The following is a 23,096-nucleotide window of genomic DNA, read 5'->3' on the forward strand; positions in this document are numbered from 1 at the left end:
TATTACATTTATATGAAATACCTGGAACAAGCAAATCTACAGAGAAACAAAATAGACTAGTGACTGCATAAGACTGGAAGAGATGGGAAACAGGTTGGGTGGGGGCAGACGGGGGTGACTGCTAATAGGTATGGAGTTTCTTTTTCAGTTCAGTTCGGTTGCTCAGTTGTGTCTGAATCTTTCTGACCCCATGGACTGCAGCATGCCAGGCTTCCCTGTCCATCACCAGCTCCCGGAGCTTGCTTAAACTCATGTCTATCGAGTCGGTGATGCCATCCAACCATCTCATCCTCTGTCATCCCCTTCTCCTTCTGCCTTCAATCTTTCCCAGCACCAGGGTCTTTTCAAATGAGTCAGTTCTTCATATCAAGTGGACAAAGTATTGGAGTTTCAGCTTCAGCATCAGTCCTTTCAACGAATATTCAAGACTGATTTCCTTTAGGATGGACTGGTTGGATCTCCTTGCAGTCCAAGAGACTCTCAAGAGTCTTCTCCAACACCATGAATTCAAAAGCATCAATTCTTCAGCACTCAGCTTTCTTTATAGTCCAACTCTCACATCCATACATGACTAGTGGAAAAACCATAGCTTTGACTAGACGGAACTTTTGTCAGCAAAGTAATGTCTGCTTTTTAATATGCTGTCTAGGTTGGTTATAACTTTTCTTCCAAGGAGCAAGCATCTTACCATCTGCAGTGACTTTGGAGCCCAAAAAAATAAAAGTCTCTCACTATTCCCATTGTTTCCCCATCTATTTCCCATGAAGTGATGGGACCAGATGCCATGATGTTAGTTTTCTGAATGTTGAGTTTGTTTGTTTGTTTGTTTTTTTATTAGTTGGAGGCTAATTACTTCACAACATTTCAGTGGGTTTTGTCATACATTGACATGAATCAGCCATAGATTTACACGTACTCCCCATCCCGATCCCCCCTCCCACCTCCCTCTCCACCTGATTCCTCTGGGTCTTCCCAGTGCACCAGGCCCAAGCACTTGTCTCATGCATCCCACCTGGGCTGGTGATCTGTTTCACCATAGATAGTATACATGCTGTTCTTTTGAAATATCCCACCCTCACCTTCTCCCACAGAGTTCAAAAGTCTGTTCTGTATTTCTGTGTCTCTTTTTCTGTTTTGCATATAGGGTTATCGTTGCCATCTTTCTAAATTCCATATATATGTGTTAGTATGCTGTAATGTTCTTTATCTTTCTGGCTTACTTCACTCTGAAACTGGAGCCCCTTATACAGAGTGAATGTTGAGTTTTAAGCCAGCCTTTTCACTCTCCTCTTTCACTTTCATCAAGAGGCTCTTTAGTTCTTCTTTGCTTTCTGCCATAAGGGTGGTGTCATCTGCATATCTGAGGTTATTGATATTTCTCCTGGCAATCTTGATTCCAGCTTGTGCTTCATCTAGCCCGGCATTTTGCATGAGGTACTCTGCATATAAGTTAAATAAGCAGAGTGAAGAATTTTCCACCGTTGGTTGTGATCCACACAGTCAAAGGCTTTGGCATGGTTATTAAAGCAAAAGCAGATGTTTTTCTGGAACTCTCTTGCTTTTTTGATGATCATCGAATGTCAGCAATTTGATCTCTGGTTCCTCTGCCTTTTCTAAATCCAGCTTGAACATCTGGAAGTTCACGGTTCACATACCGTTGAAGCCTGGCTTGGAGACTGTTGAGCACTACTTTGCTAGCATGTGAGATGAGTGCAATTGTGCTGTAAGTTTGAACACTCTGTTTCTTTTTAGGGTGATGCAAATGTTCTAAAACTGATTATGGTGACAGCTGTATAACTAAATATACTAATACCTTTTAAATTATGCACTTTAAATGGGTGAATAATATGGTATGTGAATTATATCTTAATAAAGGTATTTTTAGAAAGGTGCATTATCTCTATAAGAACTTATGGATAATAGTAATGCCATGAAAAAAAAAAATAGTAATGCCATGTATTTGCGTAACATTTAAATGTTTATCCAAGTGCTTTTTGATCCACGTGGTACCCCTAAGGTATACACATTATGAATGTTGCAATTCCTAAGATAAATCACTTGAGACATACTGATTTCCCCAAGCATATATTTGCATGTATCTCAATCAGTAAAAGTCAGTTCTTCAGATGACTGAAATGAATAACATCTTAGATATTACAATAACTCTGCATTTCCAAAGGTCCCCAGAATATAAACAGATATATAGTTTATCTATGATATTAGATTTCATGGGGGAAATGTGATTAGGAAAAAACGTCTTCAAAGTTTCCTGGTGGCGGCGGGAGGATAATGAAAAAATTTGAGAAACACCACCTCAGTGGCACAATAAAGACAATAAATCAGATCTCCTAAGAATCCCAGGCCTGTGTTAATTCCATTAACCTACCTATGTATGTGTTCTAGATCCCAGGGTTTTTAATGAAAAGATGATTGTATTTTCTAGGACAGAGTGATTTCATATGACTTTATTTTTCCTAGTATTATTACAAAACCATGTAATTTCATCTGCATGCTTCTAATTCCTCTATCATCAAACCCTAGGCATACTCATCCCCATGGAACTCTGAACCTAATCTTCTAACCACTTAATCATGCACTCTTTCCCTAATTCACAAACTTTTATACTATTAGGCTATGAGAAACTTTCAGTCTCTTATCAGCAAAGCACCCAATACACCCAACTTCTCCAAATACTCCCTTCATCCTCTCGCTCTAATTTAAGATGTGGCCATCCCCTAAGGACACTGCTTCTCATGTAGGCCTTGCCAAGGTTTGTATTCCCCCTCCTTATACAAGCATTTTACAGATTTTTTTTTCCTTTTTTTTTTTCATTTATTTTTATTGGTTGGAGGCTAATTACTTTACAATATTGCAGTGGTCTTTGACATACATTGACATGAATCAGCCATGGATTTACATGTGTTCCCCATCCTGAACCCCCCTCCCACCTCCCTCCCCATCCCATTCCTCTGGGTCATCCCAGTGCACCAGGCCCGAGCACTTGTCTCATGCATCCAACCTGGATTGGCGTTCTGTTTCACACTTGATAATATACATGTTTCGATGCTGTTCTCTCAGATCATCCCACCCTCCCTTTCTCCCATAGAGTCCAAAAGTTTGTTCTATACATCTGTGTCTCTTTTTCTGTCTTGCATATAGGGTTATCGTTACCATCCTTCTAAATTCCATATATATGCATAGTATACTGTATTAGTATACTGTATTTCTGGCTTACTTCACTCTGTATAATGGGCTCCAGTTTTATCCATCTCATTAAAATTGATTCGAATGTATTCGTTTTAATGGCTGAGTAATATTCCATTGTGTATATGTCCCATAGCTTTCTTATCCATTCGTCTGCTGATGGGCATCTAGGTTGCTTCCATGTCCTGGCTATTATAAACAGTGCTGTGATGAACATTGGGGCATATGTGTCTCTTTCAGTTCTGGTTTCCTCGGTGTGTATGCCCAGGAGTGCGATTGCTGGGTCATATGGCAGTTCTATTTCCAGTTTTTTAAGGAATCTCCACACTGTTCTCCATAGTGGCTGTACTAGTTTGCATTCCCACCAACAGTGTAAGAGGGTTCACTTTTCTCCACACCCTCTCCAGCATTTATTGCTTGTAGACTTTTGGATAGCAGCCATTCTGACTGGCGTGTAATGGTACCTCATTGTGGTTTTGATTTGCATTTCTCTGATAATGAGTGATGTTGAGCATCTTTTCATGTGTTTATTAGCCATCTGTAAGTCTTCTTTGGAGAAATGTTTGTTTAGATCTTTGGCCCATTTTTTGATTGGGTCATTTATTTTTCTGGGATTGAGCTGCAGGAGTTGCTTGTATATTTTTGAGATTAATCCTTTGTCCATTTTATAGACTTTAAACGTTTGACAGCAACAAGGAGACAGAATACTGATTTAAACTTTGTTTCCTATTTCTTTCACCTGGAAGTATTTTACCCTAGACTTTTGCTTGGTTTACTTTCTCATATCATTCAGATCTTTACTCAAATATATGGCAAAACCTTCCATGACTATCTGAAATAGTACCTCCTCTGTCACTATCTCTTTATTCTGCTTTATTTCCTTCATAACACATGAATAAAGCAGGAAAGCAGAAAGAAAAATATGACTAAAATATATACCCATATTAAAGAGATAAAGGAAAATAAGTGTTCACAGCAGCTATTTTTAAGAGGCTGAAATAATACATGATTATATATATATATATATATATATGAACTTTCTTTCAGAATATAGTTACCTTTAAAGAAAAAAGAATGGTGATAAAAATCTCAAAACAGGTATCATAAAAGGATGATGGGAGAGTTCAACTAATTTCTCCCACCTCTACAGTGCCCAGGCTGAGATCCCATCAGATGCAGAACCCTGAGATACACAGATATGAAAGCCATGTCCTGCTCAAGTCTGACTGGCTGTTGGCCTTACCTCACGGCACACAGCTGCGATCTGACCTTCATCCATGCAAGTTTCCGTTACCACGTCTGTCAAAGAACCTCCAGCCAAATATTCCATGACAACCCACAGCTCATCTCCCACGAGGTAACTGCAGGGGTACAGGTAAAAGGTGAGCAGGAATACACTGAGCAGGGCACACTGAGCCACAGCAGTGGCTTTCGAAGGACAAGCGTATACACAGAGTGACTCTGCATTTCCCTCAACTCTGAAAGTTGTCCTTTTTTCTGAAGGAAAGCAGAATCTATGGGACTGTTTCACTAGCTTGACATCTCTTAAGGATTCGACTAGAGAAAACAAAGTAGACTGTCCTGTGATGCTCCAAAAGTCAGAACTAAAATCACTAGGTTGAGAATGCAATAAAATTTTATTTCATCACAACACAAAGCAGTATTTCTTAAAATCAGGCATGGTTCCCACACCTCTAGAAGCAAGAAAGCAGAGAGCACCCAAACGTCTGACGAAGATGGGATTTGGAGTCCATGTTACCAATATTAGGGAAGTCACTAAACATCCTTGAGAGTTCTACTAGATTTGAGATCCATGAGACCAGTACCAGGTCATGTTCAAGATTCTATCCCCAGAGAGAGTGGCACAGTAGATGCCATTATTTACTGAGTAAATCAATGAGTAAAATAAAAGATAACTGCAAATGTTAAATAAAGTAATGGTTATAAAAACCAGTAAGAAGCTGTAGAGTTTTATACACACAGCCATTCTGCTGACAATGATCTCCATTTTGAACATCTCTGACTCTAAGAAGGGAATAAATTCAGTAAGGGTTGCAGAACGAAAGCCTCTTCTGGAAGCCAAGGGTTTCCAATTTAGTACTGTATCACTAGAGAGACTGTGGGGCTGAGAAGGGCTAAAACTGACAGTTTCACTCAGGGACTGGATCACTCAGCTCTGTTATATGATAAGTAAAAAGGTCACTTAGCCTGTCAGTTTCCTCTGCTACAAAATAAGACAAATAAACAACAAAGACAGTCTAGAGCTCTACAAACTCTTGCGCTAGCTTTAGACAAAGGAGGCAGACTGGATTGCCTTGAGCTGTGTGGTATGTCATCTCATCTTCATCCCCATATTGGGACTACTGCTGGGCAGATGGGAGGCTACTGGAAAAAATAGTCTCAAGTAAAGGGTAAGATTTAAATCCTATTCTCTTGCCTATTAATCAATTCAGTCCTCTTTCTATAATATTATGCATTCTTTATACATCAAAGTCTTAAAATTTTTTAATGTCCATGAAGAATAAATATGACAGATTAATTTCTCCTTCAACAATCTCTTATGGGAAGACTGTGGGGACTTGGACCAAAAGAGAATTCAGGACTGGGTAAAAAGCCCTCCATTGGCATAAGCCTATTTCATCCCTGACAAAGAATGTGCATTTATAGACCATCCCCCAGCACATCGAAAAGACATCTGTCAACTTGGACTGACTGGGGGGAAAACACGAGTGTACAAAAGATTATGTGGACACTGACAAAGCAGAGTCCCTTTAGCTGGGCCTCACATAATGCTCTCAAGACCAGATTCATGTTGTCTCAATTACTATGCAGCTATACACTGTGCCAAAATACCATCAAAAAAGCTTCAGAGCATCCCATATTCAGAGAAGAAAAAATATGAATGGAGTTCTCCTCTGGGAACTCACGAAAACCACAGATTCTCAAATGTAGCACCTTCACTGAATGTTCAGCTTAAGAGTATGCACTCTTCTGCTCCAGCAAGAGCTCCTAGGTATGTTTTTCTATACCAGACTGACTGATGGCAGGGACTGAGCCTAATTATTTCTGACAACAGAATATAATAAGCCTCTGGAAACACCGGCAAAGGCATGATAAACAAACAATTTATAAACCTTCTAATCCCATTCCCAGAACACAGATTCATTCAACCACATGCATTTTGTTGTTTACTTACCTCCACTAATGAAGAATGCACTATTTTATGAGATAGGCCATACCCTTAAGACAGCTTGCATTTTTCCTTATCCTGAGCCAAAATGTGGTATCCTTATTACCTTCAGAAGCTTATCCATGCTTTATTCTCCATATAATAAGTTCTTAAAAGAGATGGGAGGATGAATAACTTCAGAGGATTCTTCAGAGTCAGTCATGACCTACATCATGGAGAGACTATCATCTCCAAAACAGAGAAGGCCAAAGTCCAACTCCTTTCCTCTTTAAAGAAATGAATGCTTACCACTTTTAGATTCAGAACAAGAAATCTGGCATAATCTGACAGCAATGAAAACAAGTTGGCAATGCACAATAAATAGTAAGAAAAATCACTGAGAGTCCAAGACTTGGTCCAATATCACCTTCACCTCTGATGTCTCTGAAACCCAGGCAAGAGGCACTTTCTTTGTTCAGATACGGTAGAAAAGAACATAATATGATGGAAAGGGCATGGACGTTGATGCTAGGAATATTCAAATCCAAAACCCTCATTTGCTACTTACTGGCTTACTGGTCTTGGACAAGTTATTAACTTCTATGAATCTCAGTTTCTTCATCTGTAAAATACAGACAATAAACCCTACCTTATAATGAGATACTGCTAGTCACAAAAGTACTTAGTACAAAGAAAAGCATAACACAAATATTAGCTACAACTCTTATTATTACCTTAAAGAGCAGAATTCTTACAGGCTGGAAAGATGGGTTAAAAGAATCAAAATGGAATTTAATGAAGATAACCAAAAATCTATGTTACCAGTTTAAGGCAAGCTCTTGTTAAGGAAAAAAAAAAAAAGGATCAGAGATTTGAACTGACTACATACCTACTAGGGGTCAACAATGAAAATAGAACACTTATAATTAAAAAAAAAAAAATTTAATGAACAACAACAAAAAAAGAATGAAATCAAGTTCCATAGTGTTTAGAACAAAGGAGGGGTTGTACTCTCTCCATACGGCTCAAATCTCAAACAAAACTACTGAATGTCACATTTTAAGATAATACAGACAAACTAGAAGTTATTCAGCAGGGTAAGCAGGATGAGGAAAAGATTTAAGATGCAGAATGATTTAAAGACCTTTGCATCTGACTCAGGCAGATGGGCTGAAGGCATTCCCTGGGGCAGGACCAGCTGGGAGAAGCTGTAGGATGGCAGGGTTCAGCCTAACCCAGAAGACTGTGCAGCCGTTAGAGATGTCCAGCAACATGCAGGCTCAGAGGCACAGAGCTGAGCACCTTAAAAGATTCTTGAATGGAAACAGTTCTGAGTGCTGGTGTTGCCTTCTCTAATAGCACTACCATCCATCAGTCCCAAAGGCCTTATTTCTCTAACAGGACTACCACTCCATACCTGTCCAAGTAGTTCACAATATTTGGGTTCTTGTTTTCCCTCATGACCAGGATCTCATTAATAATCAGCTCTTTCTTCGGCTGCTGCTGAAGGTTCATCTGCTTAATGGCCACCTGAAATCAAAGTACATTCAATGTATAACCAGAATCACTCTGAATTTACTGAGCACCTATTAAGTACCAGATATAAACACTTAGGAGACAGAGATGAATAAAATATGGTCTGAGCCCTTGAGGAACTCACAGTTTATCACTGGTGACCAATGGTACTCAATGCTAAGTCCAGCAACATCAACGTTATCTGGGAATGTTCTGGAAATGAAAATTCTCAGGCCCCAACCAAATCTACTGAATCAGAAACTCTGTGGGGTTTGTTTGTTTTTTTTTTTTTGGAGGGGGGTGGTTTGCACAAATTTTCTATTTAATGGAAAAGTTCACTTGCTAAGTATAAGGATCATTTATTACTTGGCATTGGTACTGGTGTCACTGGTGGTGAGGATAATACATGGTTATGAAGAATTTAAATGAGGAAGTAAAAGAATTTTAAAACTGATCTTTCCATTCATCTCTCAACCTTCTTAGATCTCTACTTAATCCAAGCTCAAGTACTGATAAATAGGGACTTTCTTTTCCTCAAAAACCCTGTATTTTAACAAGCCCTCCAAGTAATTCTAATGTGAACCAAAGTTTGAAGATCAAGCTTGCTACAAAATACTTATATTAGAAAAAAACACTTTTAAAACTCACAATCTAAAAGACATGTGCTTTAACAAAAGCCCACACAAAATGTTACAGAAACATAAAACTGGCAAGAACTCTTTCACACTATCAATGTAAAGGCTTCATAAAGGGGAGATGCCTTTTTAAACTGTGGAAAAGTAAATCAGAGTTGACCAGGTTAAGAGAGAATAGAAAAGGGGGATCCTTAATGTTTATGTATGAAAAAGATCTTGATAGGCTTTTTGTCTATAGAAATAAACAAATTTTCACATAATACCAACTTAAGGGATATGTGCATCCATTTTTGCAGCATGTCAGGTACTACATAGAATATTTTCAAACATATTTCATTTAATCCTCTGAGACACGTTATGACTTAAATATTACTACTGACCATGTTTGACAGATGAGGAAATTGTAATTTAGAGAGGATATGTGACTTGCAAACCCAACAGTTCATTAGCAAAATCAGAATTAGAATCTCAAAAGTGATGCCCATTTATTCTGCACAGAGAGCCAGATTAATCTTCCCCACTGTACACATTTGATAACACTCTCCCAGATTCAAAATTTAAAAGGTTCCTGTTCCGAGAGATGTTCCGAGAGAATGTTCCCAACATTCAAAGTCCTTCTGATCTGACCTCTATCTTACTTCTCACTGTATTCTTTCATATGCTACAATGAAAGATGTAAGCTCATATCTGAGCTTCTCTCCATTTGGAACATCTTACACTGTTTTCACATGTTCAAAACCTTCTTACACTTTGTATCAGACCAAAAGAAAATTCCTTCTCCAAACCAGAGAGGTTTGTTGCCTTCTTTAAAGCCCTATAGGACCGTATTTACACAACTCTTGGGGAATTCACCACACTGAATTGTATGATGACTAGTTAGGGTGTGTACCTCGAGACACTTGAGAGCTCGTTTGAAAGCTCAGGATCCCTGATGCCAAGCATAGGGTCTGATACAGTGTGTGCTCAGCAAATCTTTCTGGCAATGATGAGGAAAAGATAGAATTCAGTGGGTTGATAAATATTTTGTTTCTAAACCATAAAGAGCATCAGCAATAGGCTACTCCATCCCACAGGACTAGACTTCGAATTATTTAAGTGTTTATTTCCTAGAAATAACAGTGAAGAACATGAACATCTAACAGAACAACTATAACTAGTCATTCCAGAATCATCCAGAAAAGTAAAAGATGAATAATTCAACTTTTATGGGAAAACTCCCAACTCTATTATTTCTTCAAATCAAGTATGGACAGTCTTCTGCCAAGAGTCATTTATCAGTAAGAACAGAAACTATTTTTTTTAAACATTTTGACCACCTCTACTCCCTATCCTAAGTGAGAAAAAATTGCTTTGGAGTAGGGTCCCCTATCAGGGAAGGCTTCTGGTCTGGCTACAGTTTTCTGTAACACCTGATGTTAGCTTTTTCTAACATCTGAAGAGGAAAACATTGATCTAAAGGCCCATCACATTAAGACTGTAAGCCCTTATAACACATATTAAGATCTGGATCCTGTGCAGTTCCTAAGGCCATCCTGGAGGATGGGACAGTGCTTGTGAACTTCACAGAGCTCACTGCTGGCAGCAGCAAGGGAGAAGAGAGGCAGGCCATGGATGACAGAGAAGGGGACAGTCCTTTCCAATAACTACTGACTAAACATGGGCTAGGCTAAACACCCTTCACCTGATCAGATCCCTCCTAACTCAAGCCAGCAGACAGCACTCCCATAACAGAAAAAGAGCTGGGTTTGAACTCTGAGGGCCTAAGCTCTGGGGCTGATTCTGTCACTTACCAGCCTTGACCAATCACAAGCTCCCTGAGCCTCCATCTCTTTATCAATACTAAGGATAATAATCCCCACCCTGATTTCCTTCCTCATAGGATTATTTTGGGAACTAAAAGAAATAGTGGCCAACGTGTCACTCATACATAAGAAATTTAAATAATAGAGTAATACAACAGTGAAAATGCTAATCACTGTTATAACTGCATTTGATGAGTACCTGGCACAGCGCAGCAAGAATGACAACATAATCAGCAGGAATGACAGCAAAAACCAATCACTGTCCCATCACACAGTGTTAGGTGCTCGACTGACATCGTCTCTGTAAAACTTAACAACCCTGTCAAGTGAAAATCATCCTCTGCATTTTCAGATAAGAAAATGAAGACCAAGACTTACAAGGAAGTTGCCCAAGGTCATAATCAATGCCTTCAGGCTTGTATGACTTCAAAGCATCTTCCAGTCTATTTTCTCTATTACACACATTCCCTCTAAAAATAGGCTTGAAAATTAATTGTCAGGTCTAGAACTAGAAGATTTCCAGCACTAACATGCTAATCTTCCTACATGTGACAGATAATGGCTCTCCTTTTCCATCAGGGAACTCCCAATATGCAGTCACTCACAAAGACAGAGCATCCCGCCAGCTCCACTAAAGATTTATACTCCCTGGGGGAGAAAATGAGGCCTTCCTGGCTACACTGCATTAGCTACCCTAATGGACTTGCTTCCATTCATAGTTTTGTAACCACAAAGCAAGCACATGACATCAAGTTTGTTTCCTGTCGCCAGCTTCTCACACATGCAGCTCCAGACCGTCCAGGAACCAGCCAGCACCAGCCTGCCTCCCATCAAGGGCTATGAGGCTCCAGGTCAGAAATATGACAAGGGGCCATGGTGCCAAACCTTACTGCAGCCTAGCAGTCAAGAAAACACAAGTTAAGATTTTAGAATCAAAAGATTCTAACCCAGTCCTTGTTAACTGCTGGCAGCACAACCCCGCAAAAGTTACTTTAACCCCAAGCCTCAAATTTCTCATCAGCAAAAAGGAAGTAATATTGCCTACTGTGTAGGGTTCTTTTTAGTATTGGTATAACCTCCTCTTTTCTATCTCTGCCTCCAATATAGCATATTTAAAATCAGCAAAATGATACCATCCTTCCTTCCTTCCTTCCTTACAATTATTTCAACACAGGTTTCTGTAAGCATTATAAGAGTTTTATAGTACACAACAGAAAGTATGGTTTCTTACACTTATACATATATATGTTTTTATTTCTATTTTTGGGGGGGGAGGGGTAAATAGTTTTAATGTGTAACAGCAGGCCAGCTGGGGAGGACAATACCCTCCAAGGCCCCAGCCCTTCTCCCATGATGGCCTGGGACCTGTGTGTGCCGGCCAGACCCGTGCTTGCCCTGGCCCTGCAGCCCACCAGTCCCAGGGAGGGTGGGAGAGGAAAAGTGGGGAGCCAGGAGCTCAGCCTGGAGAGTTCAGGGGAGCAAACACAGGGGCTAGTTGAATCTGGGCTTGGAAAAGTCCATCTCTGGATGCTGACCTATGAACTTCTTCAGAATCTCCTGTTTCTTCTGCTCATCCGAGGTAGGCAGCCCCATGGACTTCTGTCTCTGGTCATACATCATCTTCTCCACCATGCTATGGGTCTCACTATCCAGGTCTGACAGTTTGGAGTTCTCGGGGTTGATCTTCTTAGTATTGATCTCGGGGTCACTGGATACCAAGCGGCTCCACCACTCCATCTTGTTGATCTTCTCCAGATGCACCATCACCACCTTGCCATCCTCGATGAGCCATGAGCTCTCCTCGACCTTCACCTCGTTGTAGAGCTCCCCATCCACGATCACTGGCTGTCCCTTGAGCCCCACCCGGAGATGCCTCTGCTAGATATCCACCACCACATCCTTCCCCTTCAGACTGAAGTTCACGCAGAACGGAACGGCCAGGTCCAGCTCCGACAGGGTCCAGGTCCAGCGGTAACTGGGCAGGTCTGCCCCATTGCCGAGGTTGGGCTTCAGCTTCCCTTTGTCCTTCTCGTCCTCTTCCTCGGCCTCCTGCTTCCCTGGGGAGCCAAGACTGCCGTTCTTGAGCTGGGCCTCCTGATTATCGGCATCCTTTTTCTGGTCAATTTCCAGCTGTAGCCTCTCAGCCTCCTCCTCAGTCAGTTCCTTGATCTGGGGCCCGGAGGTCTCTGACTTGGCCTCCGTGGCCAACCTGGCTGCCCGCTCCGCCTTCTCCCACCGCTCAGTCTCCTGCCAAGCTCACTTCTCCCGCCGGGCCTTCTGTGCCAGCTGGTTGTGGTGGTTGAAGGTCTGTGTGATAAGCTTTTCTGCCATGCCTTCTTCTCCTCCAACAAAGAAGTCTGTTTTGCATCGAAAGAAGCTGAAGAAAGTGTTCACCAGCTCCTGCACGCCGCCCTCGTGCTGCTGCGCCATGGCCAGCAACATGCCGTCGAACCGATCCTCCTCCTGCTCCCCACCCATCATGCCAGCTGCTAGCCACGCTCCGAAATTCAAGCTCCACACTCGCATCCCGCACTCCCTGACCCTTCGGATCATGTCCAGTCCAACGGCTCCGGTCTGCCTTCCATATATATGTTTTTAATGTCTGAATCTTTCATAGTTCTTAGCATAAGTGTAGTATAAAGCAAATGATCAGTAAACACTGTGTGAAACAAATATGTGCAGATAAAAGTTAATATATATGTAATTCTTAGTTTATGATGTATTTTTCAAATGCATTGCTTCACATAACTTATTTAACAGTCTTGTGAGGTGTATGTTATTATGCATATTTTATAAAGAAACAAAATTCAAGCTCCAGAGGTCAAACGACTTTTCCAAGCTTTTATAAGTAAGTAAAGGTAAACATCTAGGCTTCCCTTGTGGCTCAGCTGGTAAAGAAGCTGCCTGCAATGAGGGAGACCTGAGTTATATCCCTGGGTTGGGAAGATCCTCTGGAGAAGGGAAAGGCTACCCACTGCAGTATTCTGGCCTGGAGAATCCCATAGACTGTATAATCCATGGGGTCGCAAAGTGTCGGACACAAATGAGCGACTTTCACTATCCACTAAAGATAAACATCTAGTTATCTGGTTCTCACATCAAAGAACAATTAATAAATCTTTCAACATAATTTTTTTTGAAGTTGACTTACCCTCAATGGAGCCTCAGTATTTGCCACAGACACTTGTAAAAGCCTGACAAGAGCACATCTTGTCAGTACATCATGGGGTTTCTCCAGTACATCATGGGGTTTCAACCACCAAACATACACAAGCAGGTCCTAATTACCTCCCTCAGAGGAGCCCAACTCTATTTTCATTGGAACAAGAGGTGCCTCTCAAGTTCTGAGACCCATCTTTGAACTAAGACCTTTCCCAGGTAACTCCCATCCACAACCCACCTGCCAACATTCCTGCTCTGCAATCAAAGAGTACAAGGCAAAGAAACTTCAAGCATTCTAGATTCCCTTCCTGGTTTCCTTCTGCTGAAGATAAGATCTTGGGTCATCAGGCCTTAGCAATAAGATTAGAGATTTCCCAGCTTATGAAACGTGAGAGACAAAGAGGTGCCTCCAAATGAGAACTTCAATGTCTACCAGAATCCTAGGCACAGAGTAATGGAAGACCCACTAGATTAGAGACAAAGTTTTAAATCTCTTCTATATCAGATTTCTCTCCTAAGCACCAAATTTGTAAAACTGCCCATCAGGCAGTTTCACAAGGTCTCTCAGGCAGTATCTAACTTCTTTAAATCTATACTTCCTCTGATCACTCACTTGGGCTTCCCAGGTGGTGCTAGTGATAAAGAATCCACCTGCCAACATAGGAAACACAAGAGATGCAGGTTTGGTCCTTGGGTTGGGAAGACACCATGGAGAAGGAAATGCCAACCCATTCCAGTATTCTTGACTGAAAAATTCCATGGACAGAATAACCTGGTGGGCTATACTCCATGGGGCCACAAAGAGTGGACACAACTGAGAACACACACACATATCACTACTTGTGAGTCATCCTCACATTCACCCAACTGTCAAATCTACTTAAGTACCTCTCAAATACATCACTTTCCCCCGTTTATAATGTGCTACCACCTTAGTCCAGACATCATCTCTCACATGGAATTACCCAATAACCTGCTGAGTCACCTGTTCCACACTTATCTCTTCAAATCTCTTCTCCACACTGCAGCCACAGTAACTTTCCAAAACCTAAGTTTCACCATGTTGAAAGACTTCTAGTCTACAGCAGTAAGAAACTAGAAGAGTCCCTATTGAGCTAAGAAGGGCTAAAGCTTAACAAGAAAGAGTAAGAAACAGTCAAACTGAAGGAGCAGTAGTTGGTGGTGGATACTCACCTCCTGTCCTGTAGCTACATCCATGGCCGTGTACACAGTGCCCGAAGCGCTGAACAGGGGTGGGAAAGGCAAAAAAAACAGGCGTTAGATGAGGTGACACTTGTCAAATGAAGCTCTCCACACATAATCTGGCAATGCAAGTGTTAATAAAAATAGTAGCGAAAAATGATCCTCCCCTTCGTCTCTTCCACTCTCATGAAAGGCAGTATGTAGCAGCAAAGAGAATACAGCAAGTAGGGACAGAGAAAGAACAGAGAAAGAAAGCAGAGAAACACTGGAATAATGCTAGGAAAGCGAACATGTCCATTCAAAATGACTAAAAATCTCACTTTATGCCTATGAACTCTGTATATCTGTGAGTGGTATGCAACAGTATTTGTAACCTTACATGACAATGTGTCAGATTTACACAATGCAATTGAAAGAAAATTAAAATTCTATGTAATGCAAAAATGTATTCTTGGCAAGACCTGTGATTACACTTCCCAGAGAAGTCATGTCAGTTGAGGGAGAAAAGTCACTTTTAAGTTTGCCTGGAAGCCAGAAATTATGGTCATCAGCTTCCAAACTACAACTCTTTGGTTAGGATTTTATTGTAGCTACATGTCAGGAATTTGAGATCAAAGATACAGACAATCAAATAAGGACTGGATTCTCTACATTACCAATTACTTCCTCATTACTAATAATCCTACCTCTAGCCATCTTCTGTCATAAAATTCATGTCTATATTCCTGTCCCCATTCCCCCTTATCCCACCAGATGTACCATTCTTAAAGGGCAAAATGCCCAGGCCTCACAGGACTGGACATTTTCAGACTGCTTCTCCATGATTATAGAGGCTCTGAAAGCGATTTGGGCCCACTGGGCAGTACTTAATTGTTTCTACCTCCAATAGACATATAGACACATGAATTCCAAGTCAAACAAACAAAACTCTTCACTCTTAAAGGGGAAAAAAAAACAAGCAAAAATTATAATAGTACCAATTTATCATGTATATGTGATATGTACAGTTTTTTTTAAGATTTTTTAATTTTTTTATTGAAGGGTATTTGCTTTACAGAATTTTCTTGTTTTCTGTCAAACCTCAACATGAATCAGCCATAGGTATACATTTATCCACTCCCTTTTGAATCTCCCTCCCAACTCCCTCCCCATCCCACCCCTTTAGCTTGATACAGAGCCCCTGTTTGAGTTTCCTGAGCCATACAGCAAATTCCCGCTGGCTATCTATTTTACATATGGTAATGTAAGTTTCCATGTTACTCTTTCTATACATCTCACCCTCTCCTCCCCTCTCCCCATGTCCATAAGTCTATTCTTTATGTCTGTTTCTCCACTGCTGCCCTTTAAGCTCTTAAGAACCATTCTCCTAGATTCCATATGTATGCGTTAGAATACAATATTTGTCTTTCTCTTTCTGACTCACTTCACTCTGTATAATAGGTTCTAGGTTCATCCACCTAATCAGAATTGACTCAAATGTGTTCCTTTTTATGGCTGAGCAGTATTCCATTGTGTATATGTACCACAACTTCTTTATCCATTCGTGTGTCGATGGACATCTAGGTTGCTATCATGTTCTAGCTATTGTAAATAGTGCTACAATAAACAATGGGATACATGTGTCTCTTTCAACTTTACTTTCCTCAGGGTATATGCCTAGGAGTGAGATTGCTGAGTCATTTGGTGGTTTTATTCCTAGTTTTTAAGGAATCTCCATACCATCTTCCATAGTGGCTGTATCAATTTATAATCCCACCAACAGTGCAAGAGCATTATCTTTTCTCCACACTCTCTCCAGTATTTATTGTTTGTAGACTTTTTGATGATGGCCATTCTGACTGGTATGAGGTGATATCTCAATGTGGTTTTGATTTCCATTTCTCTAATAATGAGCAATGTTGAGCATCTTTTTATGTGTTGTTAGCCATCTGTGTGTCTTCTTTGGAGAAATGTCTGTTTAGGTCTTTTTCCCACTTTTTGACTGGGTTGTTTGCTTTTCTGGCATTGAGTATATGAGCTGCTTGTATATTGTGGAAATTAATCCTTTGTCATTTGTTTCACTTGCTATTATTTTATCCCATTCTGAAGGTTGTTTTTTCACCTTGCTTATAGTTTCCTTTGCTATGCAGAAGCTTTTAAGTTTAATCAAGTCCCACTTGTTTACTTTTGTTTTTATTTCCATTACTCTAGGAGGTGGGTCATAGAGGATCTTGCTAAGATTTATGTCACCGAGTGTTCTGCCCATATTTTCCTCTAAGAGTTTTATAGTTTCTGGTCTTGCATTTAGGTCTTTAATCCATTTTGAGTTTATTTTTTGTATGGTGTTAGGAAGTGCTCTAATTTCATTCTTTTACATGTAGCTGTCCAGTTTTCCCAGCACCATTTACTGAAGAGGCTGTCTTTGCCCCATTGCATATTACTGCCTTCTTTGTCAAAAATAAGGTACCCATTGGTGCATGGGTTTATTTCTGGGCTTTCTATCTTGTTCCATTGGTCTATATTTCTGTTTTTGTGCCAGCACCATACTGCCTTGATGACTGTAGCTTTGTAACATAATCTGAAGTCAGGAAGGTTAATTCCTCCAGCTCCATTTTTTTTTTTTTCTCAAGACTGCTTTGGCTATTTAGGGTCGTTCATGTTTCCATATGAATTGTGAAATTTTTTTGTTCTAGTTCTGTGAAAAATACCATGGATAATTTGATTAGGGATCGCACTGAATCTGTAGATTGTGTTTGGTAGTATAGTCATTTTCACAATACTGATTCTTCCTACCCAGAAACATGGAATATCTCACCATCTGTTTATGTCATCTTTGATTTCTTTTATTAGTGTTTTATAATTTTCTGTGTACAGTTTTATCCTGGAGAATGTTCCATGCACACTTGAGAGGAAGATGTATTCTTCTGCATTTGGATGGAATGTGCTGAAGATATCAATGAAAACCATTTCATCTAATGTATCATTTAAGACTTTTGTTTCCTTGTTAATTTTCTGTTTTGATGATCTGTCCATTGGTGTGAATGGGATGGTAAAGTCTCCCACTATTATTGTGTTACTGTCAATTTTTCCTTTTATGTCTTTTAGTGTTTGTCTTATGTATTGATGTGCTGCTATGTTGGGTGCATAGATATTTACAATTGTTATGTCTTCCTCTTGGATTGATCCCTTGATCATTATGTAGTGTCCTTCCTTATCTCTTGTAATATTCTTTATTTTAAGGTCTATTTTGTCTGATATGAGGATTGCTACTCCAGCTTTCTTTTGTTTCCCATTTGCATGGAATATATTTTTCCATCCTCTCATTCTCAGTCTATATGTGTCTTTAGCTCTGAAGTGGGTTTCTTATAAACAGCACATATATGGGTCTTATTTTTGTATCCATTCAGCCAATTTGTGTCTTTTGGTTGGAGCATTTAATCCATTTACATTTAAAGTAATTATTGATATATATGTCCCCATTGCCATTTTCTTAATAGTTTGGGGTTGATTTTATAGCTCTTTTCTTTTCTTGTATTTCTTGACTATATATAAGTCCCTTTAACATTTGTTGTAAAGCTGGTTTGGTGTACTGAATTCTCTTAACTTTTGCTTGTCTGAAAGCTTTTTATTTCTCTATCAATTTTGAATGAGATCCTTATCAGGTCCAGCAATCTTGGTTGTAGATTTTCCCCTTTCAGTACTTTAAATATATCCTGCCATTCCCTTCTGGAGAAGGCAATGGCAACCCACTCCAGTACTCTTGCCTGGAGAATCCCATGGACAGAGGAGTCCAGTAGGCTACAGTCCATGGGGTCGCTAAGAGTCAGACACAACTGGGCAACTTGACTTTCACTTTTCACTTTCATGCATTGGAGAAGGAAATGGCAACCCACTCCAGTATTCTTGCCTGGAGAATCCCAGGAACAGAGGAAGCTGGTGGGCTGCCATCTATGGGGTCGCACAGAGTCGGACACAACTGAACCAACTTAGCAGCAACAGCAGCATTCCCTTCCGGTCTGCAGAGTTTCTGTTGAAAGATCAGCTGTTAAGCATATGGGGTTTCCCTTGTATGTTACTTGTTGCTTCTCCCTTGCTGCTTTTAATATTCTTTCTTTGTGTTTAGTCTTTGTTAGTTTGATTAGTATGTGTCGTGGTGTGTTTCTCATTGGGTTTATCCTGTATGGGACTCTTTGTGCCTCTTGGACTTGATGGACTATGATTGACTATGACTTCCTTTTTCATGTTGGGTAAATTTTCAACTATAATCTCTTCAAAAATTTTCTCATACCCGCTCTTTTTCTCTTCTTCTTCTGGGACCCCTATAATTTGAATGTTGGATATGGTCCCAATGGCAACCCACTCCAGTACTCTTGCCTGGAAAATCCCATAGACAGAGGAACCTGGTGGGCTGCAGTCCATGGGGCCACTAAGAGTCAGACATGACTGAGCAACTTCACTTTCACTTTTCACTTTCATGCACTGGAGAAGGAAATGGCAACCCACTCCACTGTTCTTGCCTGCAGAATTCCAGGGACGAGGGAGCCTGGTAGGCTGCCATCTATGGGGTCGCAAAGAGTCGGACACGACTGAAGCTACTTAGCAGCACCAGCTGCTGAGACGAAGAGACGTCTCTGAGACTATCCTCAGTTCTTTTCATTCTTTTTACTTTATTCTGCTCTTCAGAAGTTATTTCCACCATTTTATCTTCCAGTTTACTGATTTATTCTGCTTCAGATATTCTGCTAGTGATTCATTCTAGAGTATTTTTAATTTCACTAATTGTTTTGTTTGTATGCTTATTCATTAATTCTTCTAGATCTTCTAGATCTTTGTTAGATTCTTGCATTTTCTCCATTTTGTTTTCAAGGTTTTTTATCATCTTTACTATCATTATTCTGAATTCTTTTTCAGGTAGTTTGCCTATTTCCTCTTCATTTACTTGGACTTCTGTGGTTTCTAGTTTGTTCCTTCATTTGTGTTGTATTTCTCCGCCTTTTCATTTTTTTTTTAACTTATTGTGTTTGAGGTCTCCTCTTCCCAGGCTTCAAGACTGAATTCTTTCTTCCTTTTGGTTTCTGCCCTCCTAAGGTTGGTCCAGTGGTTTGTGTAAGTTTTGTACATGGTGAGATTTGTGCTGATTTGTTTGTTTGTTTTTCCTTTGATGGGCAAGCCTGAGTGAGGTGGTAATCCTGTCTACTGATGACTGGGTTTATATTTTTGTTTTGTTTGCTGTTTAGATGAGGCATCCTGCACAGGGTGCTACTGGTGGTTGGGTGCTGACAGGTCTTGTACTCAGGTGGTTTCCTTTGTGTGAGTTTTCACTATTTGATACTCCCTAGGGTTAGTTCTCTGGTAGTCTAGGGTCTTGGAGTCAGTGCTCACACTCCAAAGGCTCAGGGCTTGATCTCTAGTCAGGAACCAAGATTCTACAAGTCGTCTGTTACAGCATTAATTGAGATTAAAACAAATATCCAAAAACGAGAAATCAAAGATGAACCCCAGACAAATGGCAGTTACGAAATCAGGCAAATAATAATTAAAATAAGGAATATACACATATACATATATACCCAGGAGCAAAGTCAAAACAGTCCAACAAAAATAAAGTCCAGTAGATTCACCCAGCATACAAAAGAAATCAAAAATTATATTTACCAGTTAAGAACAAAAGTAACTAAAGTGCAAAGTGGAAAACAAAACTAAAGCAGGATGCCAAGTGGGGAGTAAAGTAATGAAAACAAAAATAACAAATATGTTGAGAGGAAAGAAAAGAAAAAAATAAATAATACATATGCAAAGTAAAACAGAGATAGATGAAGAAGATTTATATACATTAAAGATTAACAGCAAGAAGAAAAGAACAGTAGGAAAGGCAAACAAAGGAATAAACATACAAAAAATATAATAGGCTTAAAAAAAGTAAAATTATAAAAAGAGAAGAGAAAAAAAAATCAGAAGAAAAAAAAAAAGGAAACTTCCACAGAACTGCAAAAATCCAATGTAGAAGCAGAGGTTTTTAACAGCAATAAAAAGTGTGACTGTCAGAATGACCATCATCAAAAAGTCTACAAACAATAAATGCTGGAGAGGGTGTGGAGAAAAGGGAACACTCTTGCATTGCTGGTGGGAATGTAAACTGATACAGCCACTATGGAAGATGGTATGGAGACTCCTTAAATAGCTAGGGAAAAAACCACCATATGACCCAGCAATCCCACTTCTAGGCATATACCCTGAGGAAATCAAAACCGAAAAAGACACATGTACCCCAACGTTCACTGCAGCTCTATTTACAACAGCTAGAACATGGAAGCAACCTAGATGTCCATCAACAGATGAATGGACAAAGCAGTTGTGGTATATATACACAATGGAATACTACTCAGCCATAAAAAGTAACACATTTGAATCTGTTATGAGATCGACGAAACTACAGCCCATTATATAGTGAAGTAAGTCAGAAAGAGAAATATAAATATCATATACTGACAAGTGTACATGGAATCTGAGGAGATGACACTGATGAATGATTTTCAGGGCAGCAGTGGAGAAACAGACACAGAGAACAGACCTATGGACAGGTGGAAGGAGAAGAGGGAGAAGGGCAGATGTATGCAGAGAGTAGTGTAGAAATGTACAACACCACGTGTAAAACAGATAGCCAACGGGGATTTGCTGTGTGACTCAGAGAACTCTAACAGGAGTTCTGCAACGGGCGGAAGGGTGGGGTGGGAGGGACATGGAAGGGAGGCCTGGGAGGGAGGGGACATGGATATACCTATGGCTGATTCTTGGTGATGACAGAAAACCACAAAATTCTGTAAAGGAATTGTCCTTCAATTAAAAAAAAAAACATAAAAGTGAATATGTGTATAACTGGTTCACTGGGCTATACAGCAGAACACTGTAATTACAACACTGTAAATCACCTATATTCCAATAAAAATTTAAGGATTAAAAAAAAAAGGTGTGACTGAATATACACATATACATATACACCCATAAGCAAAATCAAAACAATCCAACAAAAATAAAGTATAATAGATTAACCTGGCGAACAAAGGAAACTCAAAATTACATCTACCAGAACAAAACTAACTAAAGTACAAACTGGAAAACAAAACTAAAGCAAGTTGCCAATTGAGGAATAAAGCAATGAAAATAAAACTAACAAATATATTGAGAGGAAAGGAAAGAATAGATATGCAAAGTTAAATAGAGGTTGATAAAGAAGATTTACATACATTAAAGATTAACTGCAAGGGGAAAAGAACAGTAGGAAAAGCAAACAAAGGAATAAATGTAGAAAAAATATTTTTAAAAAATTAAAAATTAAAATTAAAAAAAGAGAAAAGAAAAAAATGGAAAACTCCACAGAACTGCAAAAGCCCAACGTCGAGACAGAAGTTTATAACAATAAAAAAATGTCACTGAGGAGAAAAAAAAAAGAAGCTCAAAACTTAATTTCATAGTGCCAATAAAATCAACAACAGAACAACAGAGGGGGAAAAAAAGAAAAAAAAATCCAAAAGAATTTACAGAACAAGTCAAAAGATAAGAAAAAAAATATTTCATGCAAACGGAGACCAAAAGAAAGCAGGAGTCGCAATACTCATATCAGATAAAATAGACTTTCAAATAAAGGATGTGAAAAGAGACAAAGAAGGACACTACATAATGATCAAAGGATCAATCCAAGAAGAAGATATAACAATTATAAATATATATGCACCCAACATAGGAGCACCGCAATATGTACGGCAAACACTAACGAGTATGAAAGAGGAAATTAATAGTAACACAATAATAGTGGGAGACTTTAATACCCCACTCACAACTATGGATAGATCAACTAAACAGAAAATTAACAAGGAAACACAAACCTTAAATGACACAATGGACCAGCTAGACCTAATTGATATCTATAGGACATTTCACCCCAAAACAATCAACTTCACCTTTTTCTCAAGTGCACACGGAACCTTCTCCAGAATAGATCACATCCTGGGCCATAAATCTGGTCTTGGAAAATTCAAAAAAATTGAAATCATTCCAGTCATCTTTTCTGACCACAGTGCAGTAAGATTAGATCTCAATTACAGGAAAAAAATTGTTAAAACTTCAAACATATGGAGGCTAAATAACACGCTTCTGAAAAACCAACAAATCATAGAAGAAATCGAAAAAGAAATCAAAATATGTATAGAAATGAATGAAAATGAAAACACAACAACCCAAAACCTATGGGACACTGTAAAAGCAGTGCTAAGGGGAAGGTTCATAGCATTACAGGCTTACATCAAGAAACAAGGAAAAAACTAAATAAATAACCTAACTCTACACCTAAAGCAATTAGAGAAGGAAGAAATGAAGAACCCCAGGGTTAGCAGAAGGAAAGAAATCTTAAAAATCAGGGCAGAAATAAAT

The 23,096-nt window shown here is 39.5% G+C and overlaps 1 protein-coding gene and 1 pseudogene across 8 annotated transcripts in view; both read right to left on the reverse strand.

Moving 5' to 3' along the window:
• Positions 1-23,096, reverse strand: part of PAK1 (p21 (RAC1) activated kinase 1) — a 165,261-nt gene that overhangs the window by 15,180 nt on the left and 126,985 nt on the right. For all 8 annotated transcript variants that reach the window (XM_061168038.1, XM_061168063.1, XM_061168045.1 and 5 more), the window contains 3 exons: positions 14,682-14,730; positions 7,791-7,903; positions 4,448-4,565 (listed from right to left, as the gene is read on the reverse strand). In XM_061168038.1, coding sequence (XP_061024021.1) covers positions 4,448-4,565; positions 7,791-7,903; positions 14,682-14,730 — 280 coding nt within the window. The remainder of the gene's footprint in view (positions 1-4,447; positions 4,566-7,790; positions 7,904-14,681; positions 14,731-23,096) is intronic.
• LOC133067345 (nuclear migration protein nudC-like) lies at positions 11,611-12,842 on the reverse strand (annotated as a pseudogene).

The sequence above is a fragment of the Dama dama genome, chromosome 2 (assembly GCF_033118175.1).
Source record: "Dama dama isolate Ldn47 chromosome 2, ASM3311817v1, whole genome shotgun sequence".
Lineage (NCBI taxonomy): Eukaryota > Metazoa > Chordata > Mammalia > Artiodactyla > Cervidae > Dama > Dama dama.